The following is a 21,071-nucleotide window of genomic DNA, read 5'->3' on the forward strand; positions in this document are numbered from 1 at the left end:
TATTGATTTTGATTTACTCTCTGTAGAAGGATTATTACTCTGCTTTAAAAGATCTCATAAAAGCCTAAACAAATATTATTTTTAATTTATTTTGCTTGTTGGCTATACCTTATTCTCGAGCGCAACTAACTATTTTCTTGTTTTCTGAAGCAAAGCTACTCTGTAATCAAGTTTGTCTGTAGAACTATAGAATTGACATTTTCTCGGCTATTTAATAGAGAGCTGATATTTACAGGGAAGATTCCCTATACCATTTAGAATCTAGTATACAATTTACTTGGTCCGTCGGTCTATATATTAACACGTGAACGTATATTTTTTAAGGTTTCCTGATTTTCTTTAATGTATCGCATATTCTCGATCTTCCTTTTTCTCTTCTATGACAAATGAACATCTGCTTTTCAACTAAATTTGGTATTCCATCCATTATTAGTTGTGTTTTTATGGATGTTGTCATCCTTGTTTTCATATTTACATTTGATTTTAATATTCTACTTTTAAACATATCTATCAATTACCTCATACGAGCGTGGCTGCTGTCCATGACACTCTAAGGTCAGGTCCAACAACCAAGGATAACTATGGGGAGCCAAATCTCTCCTTTTCGGTTCAAACACCCAGGGTTTAAGGTTAAGTAACACCTAACAGACACCCAACTCTATGATTACACGGCCATTGTCTTGAAGTCCTTTCTGTGCAGTGTATTGAGTTGCAACTGTTTTAGGCCAAGGCACTTCTCCTACTTTAACTATTAATATCACGCAACCGACATGGCAGCAGTAGAAACTATTTTTAACGTATTTAGTTATGACGCGGTGTTAAGCTGAGTTTCGAACTTATCACCTTCCCGACGACGAGCGGGATTTTACTTTTAAACATATATGCACTTGTTAAATCAAAGTGTTGTATAATATACACAATTATATATACTCTTATATTATATACTATGTTTTAGTTACATGTTATCCTTTAGTGATAAACGTTCTGTCATTTTTAAAGATCAGGCGCTCTATAAATAGTCTAAGCCCGTCCGTTTGTATGGTAAATGAGATTTACTCAGCTGCTATTAGAGCTAAACCTCCGATTTTTCTTGTCAACATTCTATCATAATGGAACTTTTTCTGGATTAAACATCCATGGCGGTCGGACTGCTTTTAAGCAGCTTTTTAGCCGCTTTTTAATCTAAAACTGATTTGACTAGCTTACAATCTATGTAAAGACAGACAATCACATTGCCTCTAAAGCCTATTTATAATGCATTATTTTCATTAAATTAGAGTATAAAATGAAGCCTAATCTAGCATCAAAAATCGTCCAAACGGTCGGACATTTATTTTGTGGACTTGTGGCGGTTATAGCTTCCTTTATAATTAAGGTAAGTTGATAGAAGTTATTTTTTCAGTGAAAACCCCATATTTTCCCCTAGATGTACTGATTATAAGGTTTTTTTCAGGGATAAGACAATTGGCGATAAATTTATATTCACTTCCAGTTATGATTTATGTACTCTACTTTTGTTTTAAACCATTTGTGGAAATGTTTGGACACTGTTTAGTTTCTGCTACTTATCTAACATTTAATAAAAAATCCCCAAAGTTTTGAACCAGCGAATGAGGGAACCTGTTTTCAATAATTTTCGAAACAATATAATAACAGTCTTATACATACAGTCATTTTGGTTGATGCGAAATAAATTTTTTTAAAAATCAGTGTCTTCCTAAAAAGGCCTAGCATGAAAAGAAACCCTCCTTCTATAAAAAGCTTCATATGGGTTCAGTGATTAGCGAGATTCTTTGCTACAGACTAAAAACTTACTACTTTATGTATACTGGGATTTATTTGTCAAAATAAGGGGGAGGGTGGGGTTTCTGTGCTCGCCTAGGGAAACCGCCCAAAATTCTATACTCTTATATAACCATTGTATTTGGTTTTTTTTTATAGGTGATTGATAAGGTAGCTAGAATAATTATATCTGTTGCTGAAAGTTTGACTGGAGCTGCAATTATTCTTCCCGAGGTAAATGTTTTATGAGCAGAATATGTTATTTCCTTTCCTTGGACAACTGTGTATGATACGATGCTATAAATATATAAATTTCTTGTTTATTGCAAGGTCAACATATTTTTTAATTCAGAAAAAAGATTAAATAAGTCATATTTAAAATATAAATGCGCCAAATCCTACAAAAAAAATTAGGCTAGCCCATGAGGTTTGAAATATTACATAATCCTTTATGTCAATTTTTAGTTGTTTTAGAGAATTTGACAACAAATATGCATTTTAACGATTTTGCACATATTTAAAATTTAAATTGTACTCATATTGCGATTTGACTGTTTTAACTATTTAAATTATTTAGTATCATGCTCCAAGATGTAAAACAACTCCTATATATTCTGCGGAAAAGGTTAGAATGAATTTCTGTAGCAAAACTATTCTATTTTTTAAACATGATGATCTGTCTGTAAGTTTATATCCTTTGCGCGCTGGATAAGAAACGGTTCTGGATCATACTGAAAAATCATATATTGTTGTGGGTAATTTTTTACGAATAATATGATTAAATGTAGCCGTCTATATTGCCCTGGCAAAATGGGGATAGATGTTACTGCTTTTGGCCTACCTATACTCTATTGACGTCAGGAAATACACTTTACCCCATCTCTTTTCTAAGGAGTTTCTTTCCTTCCTTCCCTTTATCTTTCCCTCTACTATGACGTCAATAGAATAGGTAGGCCAAAAGCGTTGACATATATCCCCATTTTCATAGGACAATAAACACAGCTACTAATTAAATCGATGTCAACTTTTCATTTTACTACGTTTTTTTTATGTTAAAGGAATGGATAAAAGATATTCGTGGATATATTGACAGGGGAAAATTTTTTCGTCAATTTAGCTTGCTAATATGGAACTTATTTATTGTTCAGTTTATTTATCCAGTAGAAGGAGAGAGGATTGGATAAAGGGATTGAATGGTGGGGGGGGGGGGGGGAATTATCGTTATTTTAGCCAGCTACGAGTATTAATCTGGTGCAACATTCAAGTAATAATATACTGATTGCTTAAGGATATACTTGACGAGACAGCCTGCATTCAAGCCTCCACCTTTTCAATACCTCCAGAACAGCTCATTCAGAAATGCAAGGTATACAGGGATCTACAGGGATAAGACAATGTCCGATATATAAATTAATGTACATACTCAATGATGATACACAAAATATTACTCCTTCTGTAGATTACAATTAGTGGTTGAAATGTTTGGACACTCAAGTTAATATACCAACCAGTAAAAAATCAATAAAAGTCCCAAAAGTTAAGAGGACAACGAATAAGAAAATATTATAATAAGACTTTGGAGACTAGTGTAATAGACAGCTCGCTGCTCATTGTCCCCTTTCTTCCTGAAGGTATGTGAGTCATTAAAATAGTTAATAGTTATTTCTCGCATCGTATTATAAACGGCTTTCCGCGGATATAGAATGTATAATTATGAGATTAAAACTAGTTTTTTTAGCCCCGAGGTGACGAAGTCACCGGCTAAAAAAACTAGTTTTAATCTTATGATTGTACATTTCTATATTCGTAGAAAGCTGGATATAATACGATGCGAGACATAGTTTTTTCGTATGGATGAGAACCGGTTCCTATCCACCGGATTCGAATGAATACAAGAAAATGATTTATATCACATTGTAAGTAATTTAAAATATAATATATTATGTTTTAGGAACTATTAAAGACTAACATGGGATGTGAACAGCCGACACTTTTGTCCTCAGATTTTCTATTTATTTTTCCTGTTGTTGGACCACTTAACAAAGACGACTTTATCCAGGTATTCGAGCATTTTTGTTACTTTTTTTGCCGCATTTTTTAAAAGCAAAGCTTTTCTATAATTATGGTCGGTCCGTACGCCCGTGCGTAATAAATAGATCTTTTTGTTAATTTGGTCATGTTAGATTTGTCCTATCGATTTCAAACTTTGCATGATGAAGAGTTAGGTACGAGTTAGAAAGCGAAGCAACTCTATAATCGTTACCAAGAAGTATGTACGTCCATTTTAAACATGTTTCTTTTTCTTTTTAACAACAAATTTTTATGTGATAAAAATCCGATTGGTCTGATTTTTGGAAAACAGATTCCTAGGACAACAAATGTCAATGTATCTCTATAATCAAGTTCTAAAAATGTAAGTATGTCCATAAAAATTATCCTGTATTTAAGTAGTTTTTCAACAAATTTACATAAAAACTTGTTTCGAAATTATAATTTATAATTCTGATTATTCAGTTCTGACACTCTACAAGTGTTAATGTTCGTTTGTCTTACCGTTTCAGTGCTTCACTTTTATACTTTATAAACTTATAAGGATGACAACATCCATAAAAGTGAAGCCTTAAAATCAGATGGCGCTATCCTCGAAACTATTATTCCAAAAATTAGATAAATAGGATAATCATATCATACAAAAAATGTTGCCAAAAAAAGTTGAAAATCAGCCTGTTTTAAAGGGACATACGGACTTGCTGGTAACGAATACAGAGTTGCGAATATTTCTAAATTGTACCTAATTGTTGCATGAATCATCAGGCACAGTTTGAAATTATTAGGACATTCTAACATGCTTAAATTAATGATAATATAAGTTCGTTGCGGATGGATGGACGGACTGAATCTTCAAAAATATTTAGTTGTACCTTACAACCACTTAGAGACAACTATCTAATTGTGTACTTATACCTAATTTTAAAAAGATTCCCACAAATATGTACAATATTTTCTTTTTATAGATTTTCTCATCCTTTGGAGTTGGCAAAGCCCTATCTGGGTCCCCAAACTACTACAACTTCCACATTGATCCTCTGGAACCCAACAGGGTCTGGTTTTCATCCAGGTATAGCACCTAATTTTCTTTGTCTTAAAACTTGGTCTGTCATATTTCTTATATAAAAGTCTGATAAATCTCGCTGAACGCCGAACCGATATGATTCTCCTTTACAATATTGGTTCTAATACGTCCTGGAGAGGTTCATTACTATTTTAGGGGATTGTAAATAATACGAAGAAAGCCCTTCAAAAAAATATTCTGACGTCATAAAATGAGGGATAAGGAGAGGAGGAGTGGGAAAGAAAACCCCTAAAAAACAGATGGATAATCCCTCATTTTTATGACATGCTGATTTTTTGAGAGACTTTCTTCGTCTTCAGGGTAAAAAATAATTGTTTCTTGAATGTTTTATTCTTTTTTTTATTTTAGAGGTCAGTACAAGCACACAGGAGATTTAAACATTGGATACACAATAAAACCAACAGGTAACCAGGACAAGACAATGGATGATTAATTAATTTACATTCCTAAGGATAATAAACAAAATATCTCCTTTTGAGGATTAGAAATATTGGTTGAAAAGTTTAATATTATTCATTATGTATATAATTTTTTTTGCACAATTATATAAAGATAAAAGGACAAAGTTCACTAAATATTTTTTTATGTAAACAGTACTGTTTAGCCCTCTATTATATAACATTACAGTTTAGATTTCTTATGAAAATTATAAAGAGTTAATTATTTATTTGGAGGAAGGGTTCCCTTTAAATACTTTCACTTTCTTAACGATTGCTTGGTCAGTTCAAAGGAGATTCTGTTCTGTTTAAAACTCTTGGATGCATATCAATTTGTTGCCCATTTTCTTATCCCTTGAGACCCAAATTATACCAATTATAATAGTCGAGACTTGAACATACGATTGTGGGATCATTGGGCTGAAATATAAAACAGGGCTCAGCAGTCGCCTCAGGGAAATCAACCCTTTACAGTTATAAAATTAGCTGAAAGTCTAAACCTGACCTAACTATGACAATCCCTCTTTTTAAAGAGAAAATTTAAAAGCATCCAGATAGGTTTCAATTTGAGCTTGGACGCGGCTGCCGAGCCCTGATATAAAGATAATTTCCTTACGACAATATTGGTACATGATATGCATTTATGAGATCAAGAAGGGTTCAGACTGGATGCTTATTAGAAAATAAAATCTTTATAAAACTTTCAATTCAGAAGAGCTTTTTAATAGATTTATTTTCTAGGGCCAACCTCTCCCCCTCCCATAGAACTACCAACATAAGAGATGATTAAAGGCCCTTCACAGATTATGACGTCATACGATAGAATAGCTAATGAGAGGCCAGTAAGCACTGTAATTAACCAATGCAGGTAAAATTTATGCTGGCCTCTCATTGGTTATTCTATCGTTTGACGTCATAATCTGTGAAGGAACCTTAATCATCTTCTAAACATAAGAGTTCCAGAAGGGATAATAATTAGACAGAAGAGTAAAAAGCTTATTAGTCATATTTGATTTGTTTAGGTAAAAGCATAGAGACTCCACCTCAGGTATTGAGCATGAGCTTCAACGATGCCGGAGAGTGCTACAAATTTACAGGAATATATTCAAACATTAGTATTAGTTTATAATTAGGCATCAATTAGACATTTGAAACAAAAACAAAAAAATAATTATAGAACACATTGAACATTTTTGTAATACAAGACACAAAAATATTATTTATAAGTTTAGTTGCACCTGTTTCTGGCCAAGTCTTTCTCTCTATTCTTAAATAATGTCATTTGCCATACATAGCAACAGTATCTATGATTTTTAAAACCTCTGCGTCATTTACGCTAATTCCGTGGGTTGCAGTTCACATTAACAGTAGAAACATGTATTCTAAATTTTTAAAAGCGAAGCTTTTCTATAATTAGGGTCGGTTTGTCCATCCGTCCGTAACGGATAGCTCTTTTCGTTAATTTAGGCATGTTAGAATTGTCCTATCGATTTCAATTTTTGATGATTCCTATAGGAGTCAGGTACGAGTTAGTAGATCTCTATAATCGTTACAAGAAAGTCCGTACGTCCATTTTAAACAAATTTTTATGAGATAAAATTATCCGATTGGTCTGATTTTTAGAATACTGATTTCTAGGACTACAAAGTACATTGTTATAAGCGATGCATCTCTATAATCAAGTCCTTAATATGTAAGTATGTCCTTAAACAATATCTTGTATTAAAGCAGATTTTTAACAGATCTACTTACAATTTTATTTCGTTCGACTTTAATATATTTATACTCTGATCATTCAGTTCTGACACTCCACTGAAGTGTTAATGTTCATTAATTAAGTTAATGGTAATTAATTGTGTTAATCCTACCGTTTCAGAGCTTCGCTTTTATGAATGTTGTCATCCTTGTTTTCTAAAGCTTTGTATTGGTTGAAAAAAAATGTTTGAATACTAACATACTGTAGGCGGCTACAGTGTAGACAAATCTGTAGGTAACACACAAGGACTTGGAGGATTATTTGGAATTCTACACTCCCTCGTATGTAAGTGTTATTGTTCTTGTTAATTTTCTAGATTTATTATAGGCGAAGATTATCTACAGTTAGGGTAAGATCATACATGTAATGAATAATTACATCCGTTAATTTAGTTATTTCCCAGCATCTACTAAAGTGGTTTTGTTTCTTTAGAAAGGTTGCATTGACATGTTGTTAATTTTAAATATGTCTTTTTTGTGACATATTTAAAGAAAATGACTTAATATTGCCTTGATTGTTTTTTATTTGCCATTATTTTTCTTAAAAAAAGAAATTACAAATTAATGCCTGATTAAATATAAAAATTAAGGTTGTTTCAATACGTCATATTCTATTTTTTCCACATATTAATATATGTTATAGAATTACATATTAATGTCACAGTAAATAAAAAAAATAATGTGGAATCAAAATGTCCTTTATTTGTAATAAGTCATCTTTATTAATTAAATAATTTAAATGACATATTGATAAATAAGGACGCATTAAAATGATCTTATATAAATTTAAAAAGGAAATGGATCAAATAGTTACTGATTTTGACACCAGATGGCAGTTGAAATCACTAATTGTTTAGCTTTGTTTTCTCAATGTTTTGACCTTATTTTTAGTTTGACAATTATTATTTTGTAATGAAATGAAGGATTTTAGTACTACAAACACCACTATGAATTTATATTTTAGTTCCTTTATGCATGTATATTATGAAAACTAATTTTTTTGGTGAGAGCTTCTAGAAAGAATAGAACCATATATATAGGTCATGAAACTTTTCAGTAAGCAATGAAATAATAGAAACATATTATGTGTTTGATTCCAAATTGTTAGATTAATTTTAACCCTGAATTATTTCTACTATTTTGTTTGTAAGAAAATAATACATTACCAAATTTGGTAGCCATATTGTTTTTTTTGACGTTTTATAAAAATTTGACGTCTTAATACAGCCTTAAATGATTTAAATTGAATTAAATTTAATCATTTTATTTACCACAAATAATAAAAAATTATAATACAATTTTGAAAGTTTGGCGGCCATCTTGTTTTTCTGGATGTTTTAAAGGAAAAATTGACGTGTCAATGTGTCTTTATTTAAGATAAAATGTCATTAATTTCAAAATATTGTTATTATATTTTTTGTGTGACGTTTTTTTAAGATAACGATGAGTTTTTGGTACACAATACGGCCTTAAAAAAATATAAAAAATATGAAACGTCATTTGTATAGTAATAAAAAAGTTACGTCATTAAGGACGTATTAATGCAACATGTTTCTTAAAATAATGCGATAAAAGTATATGCTGGGTTTTACATTCCCCACACTTTCAATTTTAGTTTTCGTAAGAAAGATACTTTGGTACACACTAAAAACAGACACACAGAAAGATATCTTTTTATTTTATTATAAGGATGATGAGCAAATATTCCTTTGGCATTTGTACCCAGAATAAAATATTTTATTTTTTAGCCACCCTGCCCTTCCCTGAAGGAGAACCTATGAATTACTCACTTGGATGGGAGGCCTATGCTAAACATTTTCCAATCATTCCCAAGCTTTGGAAATAACTGTCCTTGTTGATTAGTTAATATTTGTGTTATAGCATTGTTTATGTTTTAAAAATACTCAATAAAGTTATATACAGAATGATTTTAAATTGATTTAATGTCATAAATACAAAGAAAACGATCTTTGTCTGTCTTTCTGAATCTCAAGATCTCGGTAATCGATGAACCTTCTTCTGTGGTTCTTTGAAGGGGGGGGGGGAGCGGACACCCCTACCCCAAAAAAAGGATAAAAGTTTCTAGAAAGGTAGAAAGGTATAATAGCCACTCGATCTTTAATTTGTTGTCTGAAGAATTTGTTGTCTGAATTTGTTGTCTGTTGTTTGCTATTTTTGTTCTCGCAAAGATTGTTCTATAAAACTGTGTATTTCTTACGGTTTCAATTCAATATAATATATTCTTTAGAATATTTTACTTAACAATAATAAGTTAACAACTTGATTTTTTTTTCAATAAATTTTATTTATGGAATCCACAATGTGGAACGTGGTTGTTATCATTCTTGTTTTGTTTACATAAAAAAAATAATTAACATAGAAAACTAAACGGATTTCCCTTAAATCTTGAACAAAAAAGCGTTTAAAGATTTAATTAATCATAATTATAAGTCGCAACCAGGTATTTGGGGACTACAGTGAGATTGGGACAGTCAAACTGAAAGAAAAAATAAATGTAAATTTTTAAAACTTTTCTTTGCAATGATTATTGGACTCGATTAAAACAGTAATATATTGCAATCTAGGGGCGATTTTTCTTTTAAGGGGTGAGGATTCCTCCCCCCAGTTAGTTATGCACCGAGATCTTTAGGTACACACAGAAAAACCTTACTACTTTGTGTATTAATAGCGGCTACGCTCCTCTAAGGGCGATTCTTCTTGGTAGGGTGGAGAAACCCTTCTTGAAAATATCTATAAACCTTCCCTGGACCTAAAAGCTGCTCCTTTGTAAAGGAGAACCATATCGGTTCAGCAGTTAGCGAGCTCCTTTACTATACACAAACAGATAGCATTCTGTTACATTATTTAGGACTAGCGGCTACGCCCCTAGAGGCCTCTTGAGGAGGGGAAAGTCGAATTTGATAACCAAATATATTATTTTAGATTTTAAAAGTAAAAGAAAAAGTAATTAGAAAAAGTTTAACTTTTTTTTTTTTTTGGGGGGGGGGTAATTTTTTCCTTGGTTCGATTTCTCTTGGGAGGTTGGTGGTACCCTCCCCCAAAATAGTTATATACCTTCCCAGGACCTATGAGAAGCTACCCTATTAAGGAGAACCCGATCGGTTCAGCGGTTAGCGAGATCCTTCGGTACAGACAGACAAACAGACACACATCCTGTTACTTTATTATAGGATTTATAGTTTCACCCTTTTTTGTAATTTTGTTAAGGAATTATCTTAAAACATATTTATATTTTATATATTTTCTATATCCATTTTTCCCTGACGGGGAAAGGACCATGAAAAAAGTAGCAGAAAAAAAGTCCAATTGATGAATAAATTATGAATTGATTGTTTCTAATGAAAGTTCACTCCTCAACAAATATGATTTCCCACAATTTTCTAACACATTATGACAGTATGATTCCTGGTTTGACAAAGCTGTGACTATAATATTATACTATTGTTTCAAAGGCTTTAAAACCGAAAAATGGCATAGATGGGTGTAAGGGAGGGAGGTACAATGGACTATAATTTAAACTGTCCCCAAAGTTTTTGCAATAGAAAAATTAAAAACTCTGGGGTAATATTTAGTCTTGATTGGGGTATACAAAGAAGACGGAACCATAGCTTTCAATCAATAATCTTAATGAGGAATATTTTTGTTAATCAAAATATGAGAAACATTAAATTATCACCCAATGCCCCATCCCTCAAGGTCCCTGGGAATAAGTAACAAAGTTTTTTTTTAAAGAAAAATACTACAAAATCAAATTTTAAAATATTAGCAAAAAAACTATTAAATGACTAAATCTATTCCTATTATATAAAGTAGTAAGCTTTTTTTTTGTCTTTAGCGAAGTTTTTTTATAACTATTAGTGAAGCTTCTTAAAGGTCCCAGGAAGGTTTTAGGTTTTTTTTATTTTTATAAAGAATAGTCTGGGTATGGTATGGTTTTAGGCTATTTTTCTGCCTTTATTTATCCCCACGAATATAGAGCTCCTAGATGCTAGACCCGCTACAAAATTAATTCATACATAAATTTTAACAATATTCATTACCCAAAAAGTTTGATTGTTTTGTCCGCACACCCTGCCCTGCATGGCTGTTTGGGTGTATGGGTTTTGTTTTGTTTTTCCTTGGGTGTTCAAACACCTTAGTCCTCCTCCGTTCACCCTTCAATCATAGCCGGATGGCCGTTCCCCCCCAATTTTAAGCTTTCCCCGAATTTCATCACTGTGGTCTGAAATGGTCGAAATCTTGTACTAATTTTACTATATTAACCCATTAGTGACGAACCGGGTATTAAAACCCGGTTCCAGAAAATGTTAAAAAACCGGTTTCCAGTCTTCAAATTGCATCATTCTCAGTATGAATCCCCCCTCTACTGCCCTGGTTTTCATTTCCCCCTGGAGCAGGCAGTTTTGCTTACTTCTGTTTGCCGGTATAGCTCAACAAAATTTGAAAACCACGAAAATTTTGGTGTATTCAAAATACCCCTTCTAACTTTTTTGTTTTTATAGTAAAGTTGCTGATTTTTTTGTGTGAAATCTAATGTTTATTGACAAGTACATCTATTTGTGAATTCGTTTTATTCAAATTATTATTTTTTATATGATTTTTTTATCGTTTTTTTACACCCTATTATGACCATTTTTATGACCTATTATGACCGGTTCGGCATGGCCATAAATACCCGGCAGTTTTAAAACCCGGCTCGGCTTTGGTTTTATTACCCGGTTTTAACTTTTCAACCATTAAATATTTGTTTATGATTTATTATTCTTGAGCTACCCTAATAAGTATACCCTAGTAATCTCTATATGTGTCCTCCAATATTTTTATGCTCTTTTTCTGATATTTATCACCCAATTTTTATATGTTCTTTTTTTGTAGTGTGTGTGTTTTAAAACTTCTAGAAACGGGTTTTTTTAATCAAAAACGGCGGCACCTATAGACGAAACACTAAATTGGATATAAATCGCTTCGTATATTACTTGTAGCTCTATAGATTACATGAGGTTGTGTAGTTTTCAATTACGGATCGTATCAAAGTTCTAAAAAGTGTTCATATCACTTTGGGCATTCAAAAATTACATTTTTCATTTTTTTGTCAAAATAACCGGGTATTTAGAAAAAAAACAGGTTTTAATGCCGGCAGAAACCGCCCAAAACGGGTCAAAATGCCTGTTGTGCATTTATGGCCATGCCAAACCGGCTTTTTTTGCAACTTTCCTGTGCACGCCACTAGAGCAAAACAAAAAAATTGGAATTCCGTTTTGACCATTATAAAGCTTCCCTGAGATTTTCAGCTCGATCGGCCCATAAAAGTGGCGCTCGGCACTAATGGGTTAATATAAAACTATTCTGAAAATAAATAACAATAGTTGGAAGCAAAATGACCAGTAGTAATTTAAAGTGTTTCCCCTCAAAGTGCCTTGTTAAGCATTGACCCCCAGCCTCTTTTTTTAAAATAAAATCGGAAATAAGGGGAAGTGGGGTTTACAGAGATGCATGGGACATTGGGCTGTTTAATACACTTGTCCCCTAAGTTTTATGATAACATTTCTTATTCGTTGGCTTAACAACTTTTGATTGGTTAGTTCATTAACTTGAGTGTCCATACGTATCAACCACTAATTTTAATCTTCAGAAGGGGTAATTTTGTGTATCATCATTGGGGATGTACATCAATTTATAGGCCATTGTCTTATCCCTTTAGATCTTTGGGGGTTTTACGTTTGTTTATTTATTACTTTGTATGTTTAGGGCTCCGCAGGTATGCTATAGCATTACAGTCATTATGAGCAGTATCATGTATTTAAGCAATTTTGCAGCTATATTTCAATGTCTGTTTGTTATTTCGTATGGTTTCAAAACTTCACCTTTAAGGATACTGTCATCCTTGTCATGAAAGAAAACGAAGTAGCGGGTTACGTCTTATTTTCACAGTAGCTTTTATCCTATTTCTAGCCCCCTGCGGGGCCTAAATCCTAACCCTGTGGGGCAATCATTAACATCTACCTAACCTATCAAAAGCTACTGTGAAAATACGACGAAACCCGCTACTTCGTTTTCTTTCCATGATCAAAATTTAATTCATAGAAGAAAAAATAAAGATTTATTTTGTCCAATTTTAAGCTATTGTATATGAATAAAAATATATAAAATGCAATTAATACCTCAGTAAAAGCCAGTATTTCATTACTATACAAACTAATTTATAATTAATATTTGTTTTTTCATCAAAACAATATTGTATTGTATATGTGATTTTATATTTACATTAATGAGGCAGGTTATATTTACTTGGGAGGAAGCATATAAATTTTAAAGATAGATTTTAATTGAAAGAAGGTGTCCTAACTTTTGAGATTTTTTTAAAATAGCTAGTCGGTGTTTTTAGTAAGTAATAGATGTAAAATTATCCATAGAATTTGGATATGCAATCGTTTTTTGTAGACCTCTTATTTTTGAAGTAATTTAATTTTTTAAAATTAAGTTGGTTTTAAGGTATCTAAAACGCAGCAAAAAAAAGAAGAAAATTGCTATTATGAACAAAAATAGTAAGATCTTTAATTTGACACCTTACTTTTTTATTTCGGTTGAGTAATTATTGAAAAAAAACTATTTGTTGAACCCCGTTTAATCAAAACTTTGAACTTTGAGAGCTCGTCACAAATGGGTTAAAAAAAAAACGAAGAAAAGTTAGCACACGTTCTTTTAAAAACAGAAAATTTAAGAGGTAATTTTTAAAAGAATTGGCATACAAAACTAAATGAAACCATGCATAAATATTACAATATCAAAAATTTTACTGAAATTTTATCTATAATACAAAGTAGCTTGATGTCTGTCCGTCCGTCCGTCCGTCTGTCTGTCCGTCTGAAGCTTAAGATCTCGGTAACCACTGAACTGATTGGATTCTACTCTTCAGGGTATATACCTATTGGTCCTGTGGTGGTTTTAAGCTATTTTCTTGGGGGGTGGGACACCCCCAACCCCCCAAAAAATAAAAATTTACCCCCCCCCCCAAAAAAAAAATTTCTTGAGAACACATTAGACTATGAGCAGCACCAGTAGTTTCTTGGGAACACATTAGACAATTTTTTTTACGAATTTTGCGAATTCGTTATTTAAACGAGAAAATGTTTTCCTGCTGGGTAGGTGCAAAAATTTGCGATACGTTCTGCTGGGTAAGTAATAGAAGATGTAATTATACCTCTTGGGGCAAAGCCCCTAGAGGCTAGGGGCGAAGCCACTAGTTATATTATAAAAGATCAAATGTAATTTATTTCTAAGAATAAAAATATTAAACAATCCTCAGACTGACTGACAAACCATAGTTTTACATAAGCCAGGCTAAAAAGGCTTTACGCGGAGCAAAAAAATCCAGTGTGTACCGAAAAATCTGGTTAACCACTTAACCGATATGATCCTCCTTTAAATTTAAGGAAGGTTTATTACCAATTTGTGGAGGTTACCCTGAGGATAAAAACTACCCCTCCCCTTCATTTTTTTCATTCTACTTTTTCTTTTTTGAACTAAAATTTCAAGAGAAGGTTTAGAAAATTTAAGTTTTTTTGCAGTTGAAACAGCAGCTTGTCCCTTGGAACCGGCTTGCTTCCTTCCTATGTAAATATAAACTGTTGTAGAAGGTTCTAGAGGAGTATGCCACATATTGGCTGTGGAGCTGATGTTTTGAGGTAAAGCCTAATTATATAAAAGATACACTATAATTAGGGTTTGGTCGTTCGTCCATCCAGTCTAAAGAAGAAGGCTTATACTCCTAATCTACTAACTAACAAATGTTGTTGTTTTTTATCGGATTAAAAACGTTTGGTTTTTTTAGTTTCTGAAGATTATCGTATTATTTACCTATTTTTTTGTATTTACGCCGACATTTTGTTCAAAATAAATTCAAACTTATTAGTAGCGAAGATACCTTATAAATCGCTCTGTTTGTCTGTCCGTCCAACTATCCGCCAGTCTGTCCGTTATTAACACAACAGGGAGAATGAGATCCTTCATCTTATCCTTTTCTTATCCTTTTTTTTTCTCTCCCTCTCTCTTTTATATTATAAGATTTACTCTAAAACTCATTTCATCCGTTTTTCCATCCATGATTTTGTGTGCTTCGCTACTTAAGGATGATGTCGTTCTTGTATTTTATATGTACCGCCCCATCAATCATTATGACTACTCTTATCCTATTGCAAGATTTTTGGTCTGTAGCTTAGAATATCGATAACTACTGAACCGATTAAGTTATCAGGAAAGCTTTGCAGAGGACCCGAGATGGTTTTAAGCCTCTAGAGTCTAGGGCCGGGACCACCAGTATGTTGATACACAATACCAGCAATAAAAATTTGATATTCTTGGATATATGGAAAGTGTCATGTGTGACGTTTTAAAAATACGTCTTAATCCATGTCTAGGGGTTTTCTTACCCACTTCACCTCTCACCCTTCCCTTTTAGATGTATTTTTATGACGTCACACATGACACTATTCGTATCTCCAACCTTTTTACTTCAGATGGAGACGTGAAAAAGCCGCCGAGAGAAAGAAGTTGGAAGCCCTGGGTCTCCTACCCAAAACAGAGGAATATTCACCAGCAAAAAATAAACAGGTGACGACGAACACAGTAAAAGTGTCGGACTGATTATGACGTAACAAAAAAAATTAGCCAATGAGAGGCCATTATTGACCAATGGTAAAATTTATAGTGGCCTCTCATTGGCTAATTTTTTTTGTTACGTCATAATCAGTCCGACACTTTTACTGTGTTCGTGACGACAAACAATAATTTGTCAGGGGCAAGGGATATGTTAACTGAAGAAAATATGATTTCCCCCCGAAAAATAGTACTTTTTATGTACTAACAAAATGTTGTTTTTAATTGGTATTGTAGAATCATATGCTGTAATAGATTTTTTTGAGATAATGAAAAATATTTTTAAAAATGATATTGAAGGTTAATTGGGATTCAAGTGTGCAAGGACGTCCAATCACCCCATTACAACCCCCCCCTCCCCAAATGATGGCACCCCCAATTTTTTTATTTTTATAACCCCCCCCCCCCAAAAAAAAAAAGCTTGGCCGTCCTTGTCTCTATGATATAATAATTACCCCCCCCCCCTATTTTTTCAATTTTTACCACCTCTCCCCAAATTAAAAGGCTTGGACGCCCTTGTAAGTGTAATTTATTTTGTTCCTCTTTGAAATATACGTCTGAAATTCCATGTGAAGATTTCTCTGGCATATCTCCTCCATACTACATTTTGTTCGTTCGTTTGTTTAGCTAATCTTAATATGTTTTTGTTTCTGTACTTCGTTGCACTATAAGCTGCTTCTAAAAATTTTTATGATTTTGTTTATTTACCCAAAACTATTTTTTTTATTTTAGTATCCATTTAAAACTATAGCTCGAGACCCGGATGTTTTCAACAAGAGAAAAACTAGCTATAACAAGGTATGTATACTGTATACCCGGATGTTTTCAACAAGAGAAAAACTAGCTATAACAAGGTATGTATAATGTATACCCGGATGTTTTCAACAAGAGAAAAACTAGCTATAACAAGGTATGTATACTGTATACCCGGATGTTTTCAACAAGAGAAAAACTAGCTATAATAAGGTATGTATACTGTATACCCGGATGTTTTCAACAAGAGAAAAACTAGCTATAACAAGGTATGTATACTGTATACCTGGATGTTTTTAACAAGAGAAAAACTAGCTATAACAAGGTATGTATACTGTATACCCGGATGTTTTTAACAAGAGAAAAACTAGCTATAACAAGGTATGTATACTGTATACCCGGATGTTTTCAACAAAAGAAAAACTAGCTATAACAAGGTATGTATACTGTATACCTGGATGTTTTCAACAAGAGAAAAACTAGCTATAACAAGGTATGTATACTGTATACCCGGATGTTTTTAACAAGAGAAAAACTAGCTATAACAAGGTATGTATACTGTATACCCGGATGTTTTCAACAAGAGAAAAACTAGCTATAACAAGGTATGTATACTGTATACCTGGATGTTTTTATCAAGAGAAAAACTAGCTATAACAAGGTATGTATACTGTATACCCGGATGTTTTTAACAAGAGAAAAACTAGCTATAACAAGGTATGTATAATGTGTACCCGGAGTTTTCAACAAGAGAAAAACTAGCTATAACAAGGTATGTATACTGTATACCCGGATGTTTTTAACAAGAGAAAAACTAGCTATAACAAGGTATGTATACTGTATACCCGGATGTTTTCAACAAGAGAAAAACTAGCTATAACAAGGTATGTATAATGTATACCCGGATGTTTTCAACAAGAGAAAAACTAGCTATAATAAGGTATGTATACTGTATACCCGGATGTTTTCAACAAGAGAAAAACTAGCTATAACAAGGTATGTATACTGTATACCTGGATGTTTTTATCAAGAGAAAAACTAGCTATAACAAGGTATGTATACTGTATACCCGGATGTTTTTAACAAGAGAAAAACTAGCTATAACAAGGTATGTATACTGTATACCCGGATGTTTTCAACAAAAGAAAAACTAGCTATAACAAGGTATGTATACTGTATACCTGGATGTTTTCAACAAGAGAAAAACTAGCTATAACAAGGTATGTATACTGTATACCCGGATGTTTTTAACAAGAGAAAAACTAGCTATAACAAGGTATGTATACTGTATACCCGGATGTTTTCAACAAGAGAAAAACTAGCTATAACAAGGTATGTATAATGTGTACCCGGAGTTTTCAACAAGAGAAAAACTAGCTATAACAAGGTATGTATACTGTATACCCGGATGTTTTTAACAAGAGAAAAACTAGCTATAACAAGGTATGTATACTGTATACCCGGATGTTTTCAACAAGAGAAAAACTAGCTATAACAAGGTATGTATAATGTATACCCGGATGTTTTCAACAAGAGAAAAACTAGCTATAACAAGGTATGTATACTGTATACCCGGATGTTTTCAACAAGAGAAAAACTAGCTATAACAAGGTATGTATACTGTATACCCGGATGTTTTCAACAAGAGAAAAACTAGCTATAACAAGGTATGTACACTGTATACCTGGATGTTTTCAACAAGAGAAAAACTATATAACATGTATACTGTATAGCAAATATTGAAAAAGAATAAAATGTTATTATTTGTTAATTTTTAAAAAATATGTTTAATCTTGAAAAAAAAGGGGGGGGGGGGCTCTGGGTGACCATTTACTCCTAGATTTTAACAATAGAACAAAATTTGGGGGCGATTTCTCGAGGGAGAATGGTGCTATCCTCCAAAAAAATAGTTTAAACATCCCAGGGCCTATGAGAAGGTTCACTGTAAAGAAGAACCATATCGGTTCAGTGGTTAGTGGTTAGCGGTACATACAGACGCACGTCCTGTTACTTTTATAAAAAATGGAGTGGATTTTTTGGGGAAGGGGGGGAGGCGGGGTCGAATAACAGACCCCTCCCCTAAATTTTGAATTTCAGCTTTTAAAAATGAAAAAAATACACACTATTAATTTTATATAAATATAATCTATCCCTATAACTACTGTAAAATGCAAATAAAAGTTGTAAGAGTATATCACTTTTCTACTATGCATTTTTGTGTAATAGTTTTTTTCGAACACACTAAAAGAAAAGTCCATTTAGTCATTTTGTTAATAATGATTCATTTGCATATGCGAAGCATTTCTATACATAGATTTTTCACTCACATTGGTGATTTTATAGCTAGCTGTGTTTAGAGCACTAGAAAAATGGGGACAGATGTCATTGCTTTTGGCCTACCTATTCTATTGACGTCATCGTAGAGGAAAAGGAAAGGGGGAAAGAAACCCCCTAGAAAAGAGATGGGGTATGGGGTAAATTCTGACGTCAATAGAATAGGTAGGATGCCATCTATCCCCATTTTGCTAGGGCACTATAGACACTATAGATTTCACCGCTTTGGGCCTACCTCTTCTATTGACGTCATAGTATAGGGAAAGGATAAGGGAAGTGGGAAAGAAACTTCCTAGAAAATAGATGGTGTAAAGGGTATTTCTTGACGTCAATAGCATAGGTAGGCCAAAAACAGTGACATCTTTTCCCATTTTGCTAGGGCACTATAGACAGCTACATTTTACAACAACAGTCGTTTGGAATGGATGAATTATTGTAGCGCCATCACTCAAAGTACCCTCTTGAGCACTGATAAACCCTCTAAAAACTTAAAATAAATTGAAAATAAGGAAAGGGGGTGTTCTTCGTTTTTTTTATTACTTTAGTTAGGTTAGGTTATAATGGGTAAAGAGAAGCTCCCTTCTTTCATTTTCAATATAAGGTAAGGGAGAGTTCTCAAACTACCACTTTTAATCCTTTACCATTATTGTTTAAAAATCTGATTCTGAACTTGTTTTAGATTTCTACAAGCCTTCGGTCCTCTAGCTCGACTGATTCGTCTACAAACAGGTTGGAATTTCACTATTTCATAATGCTCATGGATCTTAAGGGATAAGATAATGGATGGCCTTAATGATGATGATAGACTAAATTCCCTTGTATGTAGATTTTAACTTTTTTTTTAAATCCAAAAGCTTAGAAATGATATGACTTCTCCATTAGATTCAAAAATTTTATTTTTACCAACTATTTTTATAAAGCATACACCCTTTTTAGTAGCGAAGCTACTCTATAATCCACATTGTCATTCTGTCTGACAGTCAGTTAATCCGCTAAGTGATTTTCTCAGCAGCAATTCAAGATAGACGGCTGAGTTTTTTGTGAAGATTTGCTTTGATTGTCGGTCTGTCAGTATTTTAACAAAATTTAAATATCAAAGAATATAAAAATACACGATAAAGGTTTCATGATTTATATTTCTTTTCTTGATTTTGTGCGTCTTCCCATCTATGATTTGTTGTGCTCCGCTGAATATAGATGTTGTAATCCTTGTTTTATTTTAGATCCTTAGATAACTCTGTAAGTGATACTCGAAGAACCAGCTCCAACCGTGCTTCCCAACGAAGTCTATCTACTAGCTCATCTACAAGGTAAACAATAAATGTATAAGTATAGATGTATGACCCAGACAATTACCTGGCCCGATTGGTGTGGAACTTTTTTTCTGCTAGCAAATTGCTTTCTGATCTTTTTCCTATGTTAATTTTTCCGACGCTATTCAAAGACCCACCCTTAAAAATCGGCACAGGTTACCTGTTGGCAAAGTTACACATAGCTTGTGGCCTCTCTATTCTTTTACTTTATTAGGTAAATATTCAGTACGGGTCCAAATCTGATGCATAAAAACAGCTCTTGTGAACGTTGGTGTAAATCATATATATATTTTATAGGAAATATCTCTGCAACCGCTGAACTGTTAATTTTCTCCTTTACAGTGTACTTTCTCATAGGTCCTGTGAAGGTTTATAACTATTTGGGGGAGGGTACCACCATCCTACCAAGAGAAATCGTCCCAGAGAAAAAAATGGCCTCCTAAATTTTTCTTTGCTTTTATTTTAAAACTAAAATTGTAAGTTGGTGAGTCAACCTTTTCCCCTACCTACCTCAAAGACCACTCGAGACCTCTAGGGGCGTAGCCGCTACCTAAATATATAATGATTTAGGTCTTCAAGAAGTGTATCAACCGTGTCTTCAATCTGCTCAAAAACAAACAACCCGTCCTCACTATCAATTATAAAATCAAAATCTACAGAGTCAAACCCCTTGCTCAAGTCACAAAACTCAATGTCGAGATCATCATCAAAAGAATCCAGCAAAAATCTTCCAGGAATAGAATAATAACATATTACATAAAAATCAATTTGCAACTTTTTCCCAAAAAAAATTCATTTAATCTTAACGTATACATCAAATTTCGTCTTTTTTTAAAAATAAAAAAGAAAAAAAAACAATCTGGGAATTAAATTATTAAAATATCAAGA

General features: G+C 32.9%; 4 protein-coding genes across 10 annotated transcripts in view; 2 read left to right on the plus strand and 2 right to left on the minus strand.

Annotated features, from left to right (window-relative positions):
* The window catches only part of Sgf11 (SAGA associated factor 11kDa), a 229,512-nt gene that overhangs the window by 95,642 nt on the left and 112,799 nt on the right, over positions 1-21,071 (minus strand). The window lies entirely within an intron of this gene.
* Positions 1-21,071, minus strand: part of LOC145323733 (interleukin enhancer-binding factor 3-like) — a 200,880-nt gene that overhangs the window by 67,009 nt on the left and 112,800 nt on the right. The window lies entirely within an intron of this gene.
* On the plus strand, positions 1,233-9,032 carry LOC145324316 (uncharacterized). Its single transcript, XM_080166934.1, has 10 exons — positions 1,233-1,375; positions 1,942-2,016; positions 2,360-2,407; positions 3,071-3,148; positions 3,734-3,841; positions 4,797-4,900; positions 5,264-5,319; positions 6,375-6,447; positions 7,314-7,393; positions 8,856-9,032. Exons 1-10 carry the CDS (start codon positions 1,286-1,288, stop codon positions 8,951-8,953), a joined length of 810 nt encoding a protein of 269 aa, XP_080023060.1. The 5' UTR covers positions 1,233-1,285; the 3' UTR covers positions 8,954-9,032.
* On the plus strand, positions 14,736-20,928 carry LOC145324545 (uncharacterized). Its single transcript, XM_080167129.1, has 6 exons — positions 14,736-14,813; positions 15,645-15,738; positions 16,516-16,581; positions 19,550-19,599; positions 20,094-20,180; positions 20,754-20,928. The coding sequence occupies exons 1-6, from the start codon at positions 14,779-14,781 to the stop codon at positions 20,926-20,928; spliced, it is 507 nt and encodes a 168-aa protein (XP_080023255.1). The 5' UTR covers positions 14,736-14,778.

This window comes from Acartia tonsa, chromosome 7 (assembly GCF_053477335.1).
Source record: "Acartia tonsa isolate MP-2025a chromosome 7, ASM5347733v1, whole genome shotgun sequence".
Classification (NCBI taxonomy): Eukaryota; Metazoa; Arthropoda; class Copepoda; order Calanoida; family Acartiidae; genus Acartia; species Acartia tonsa.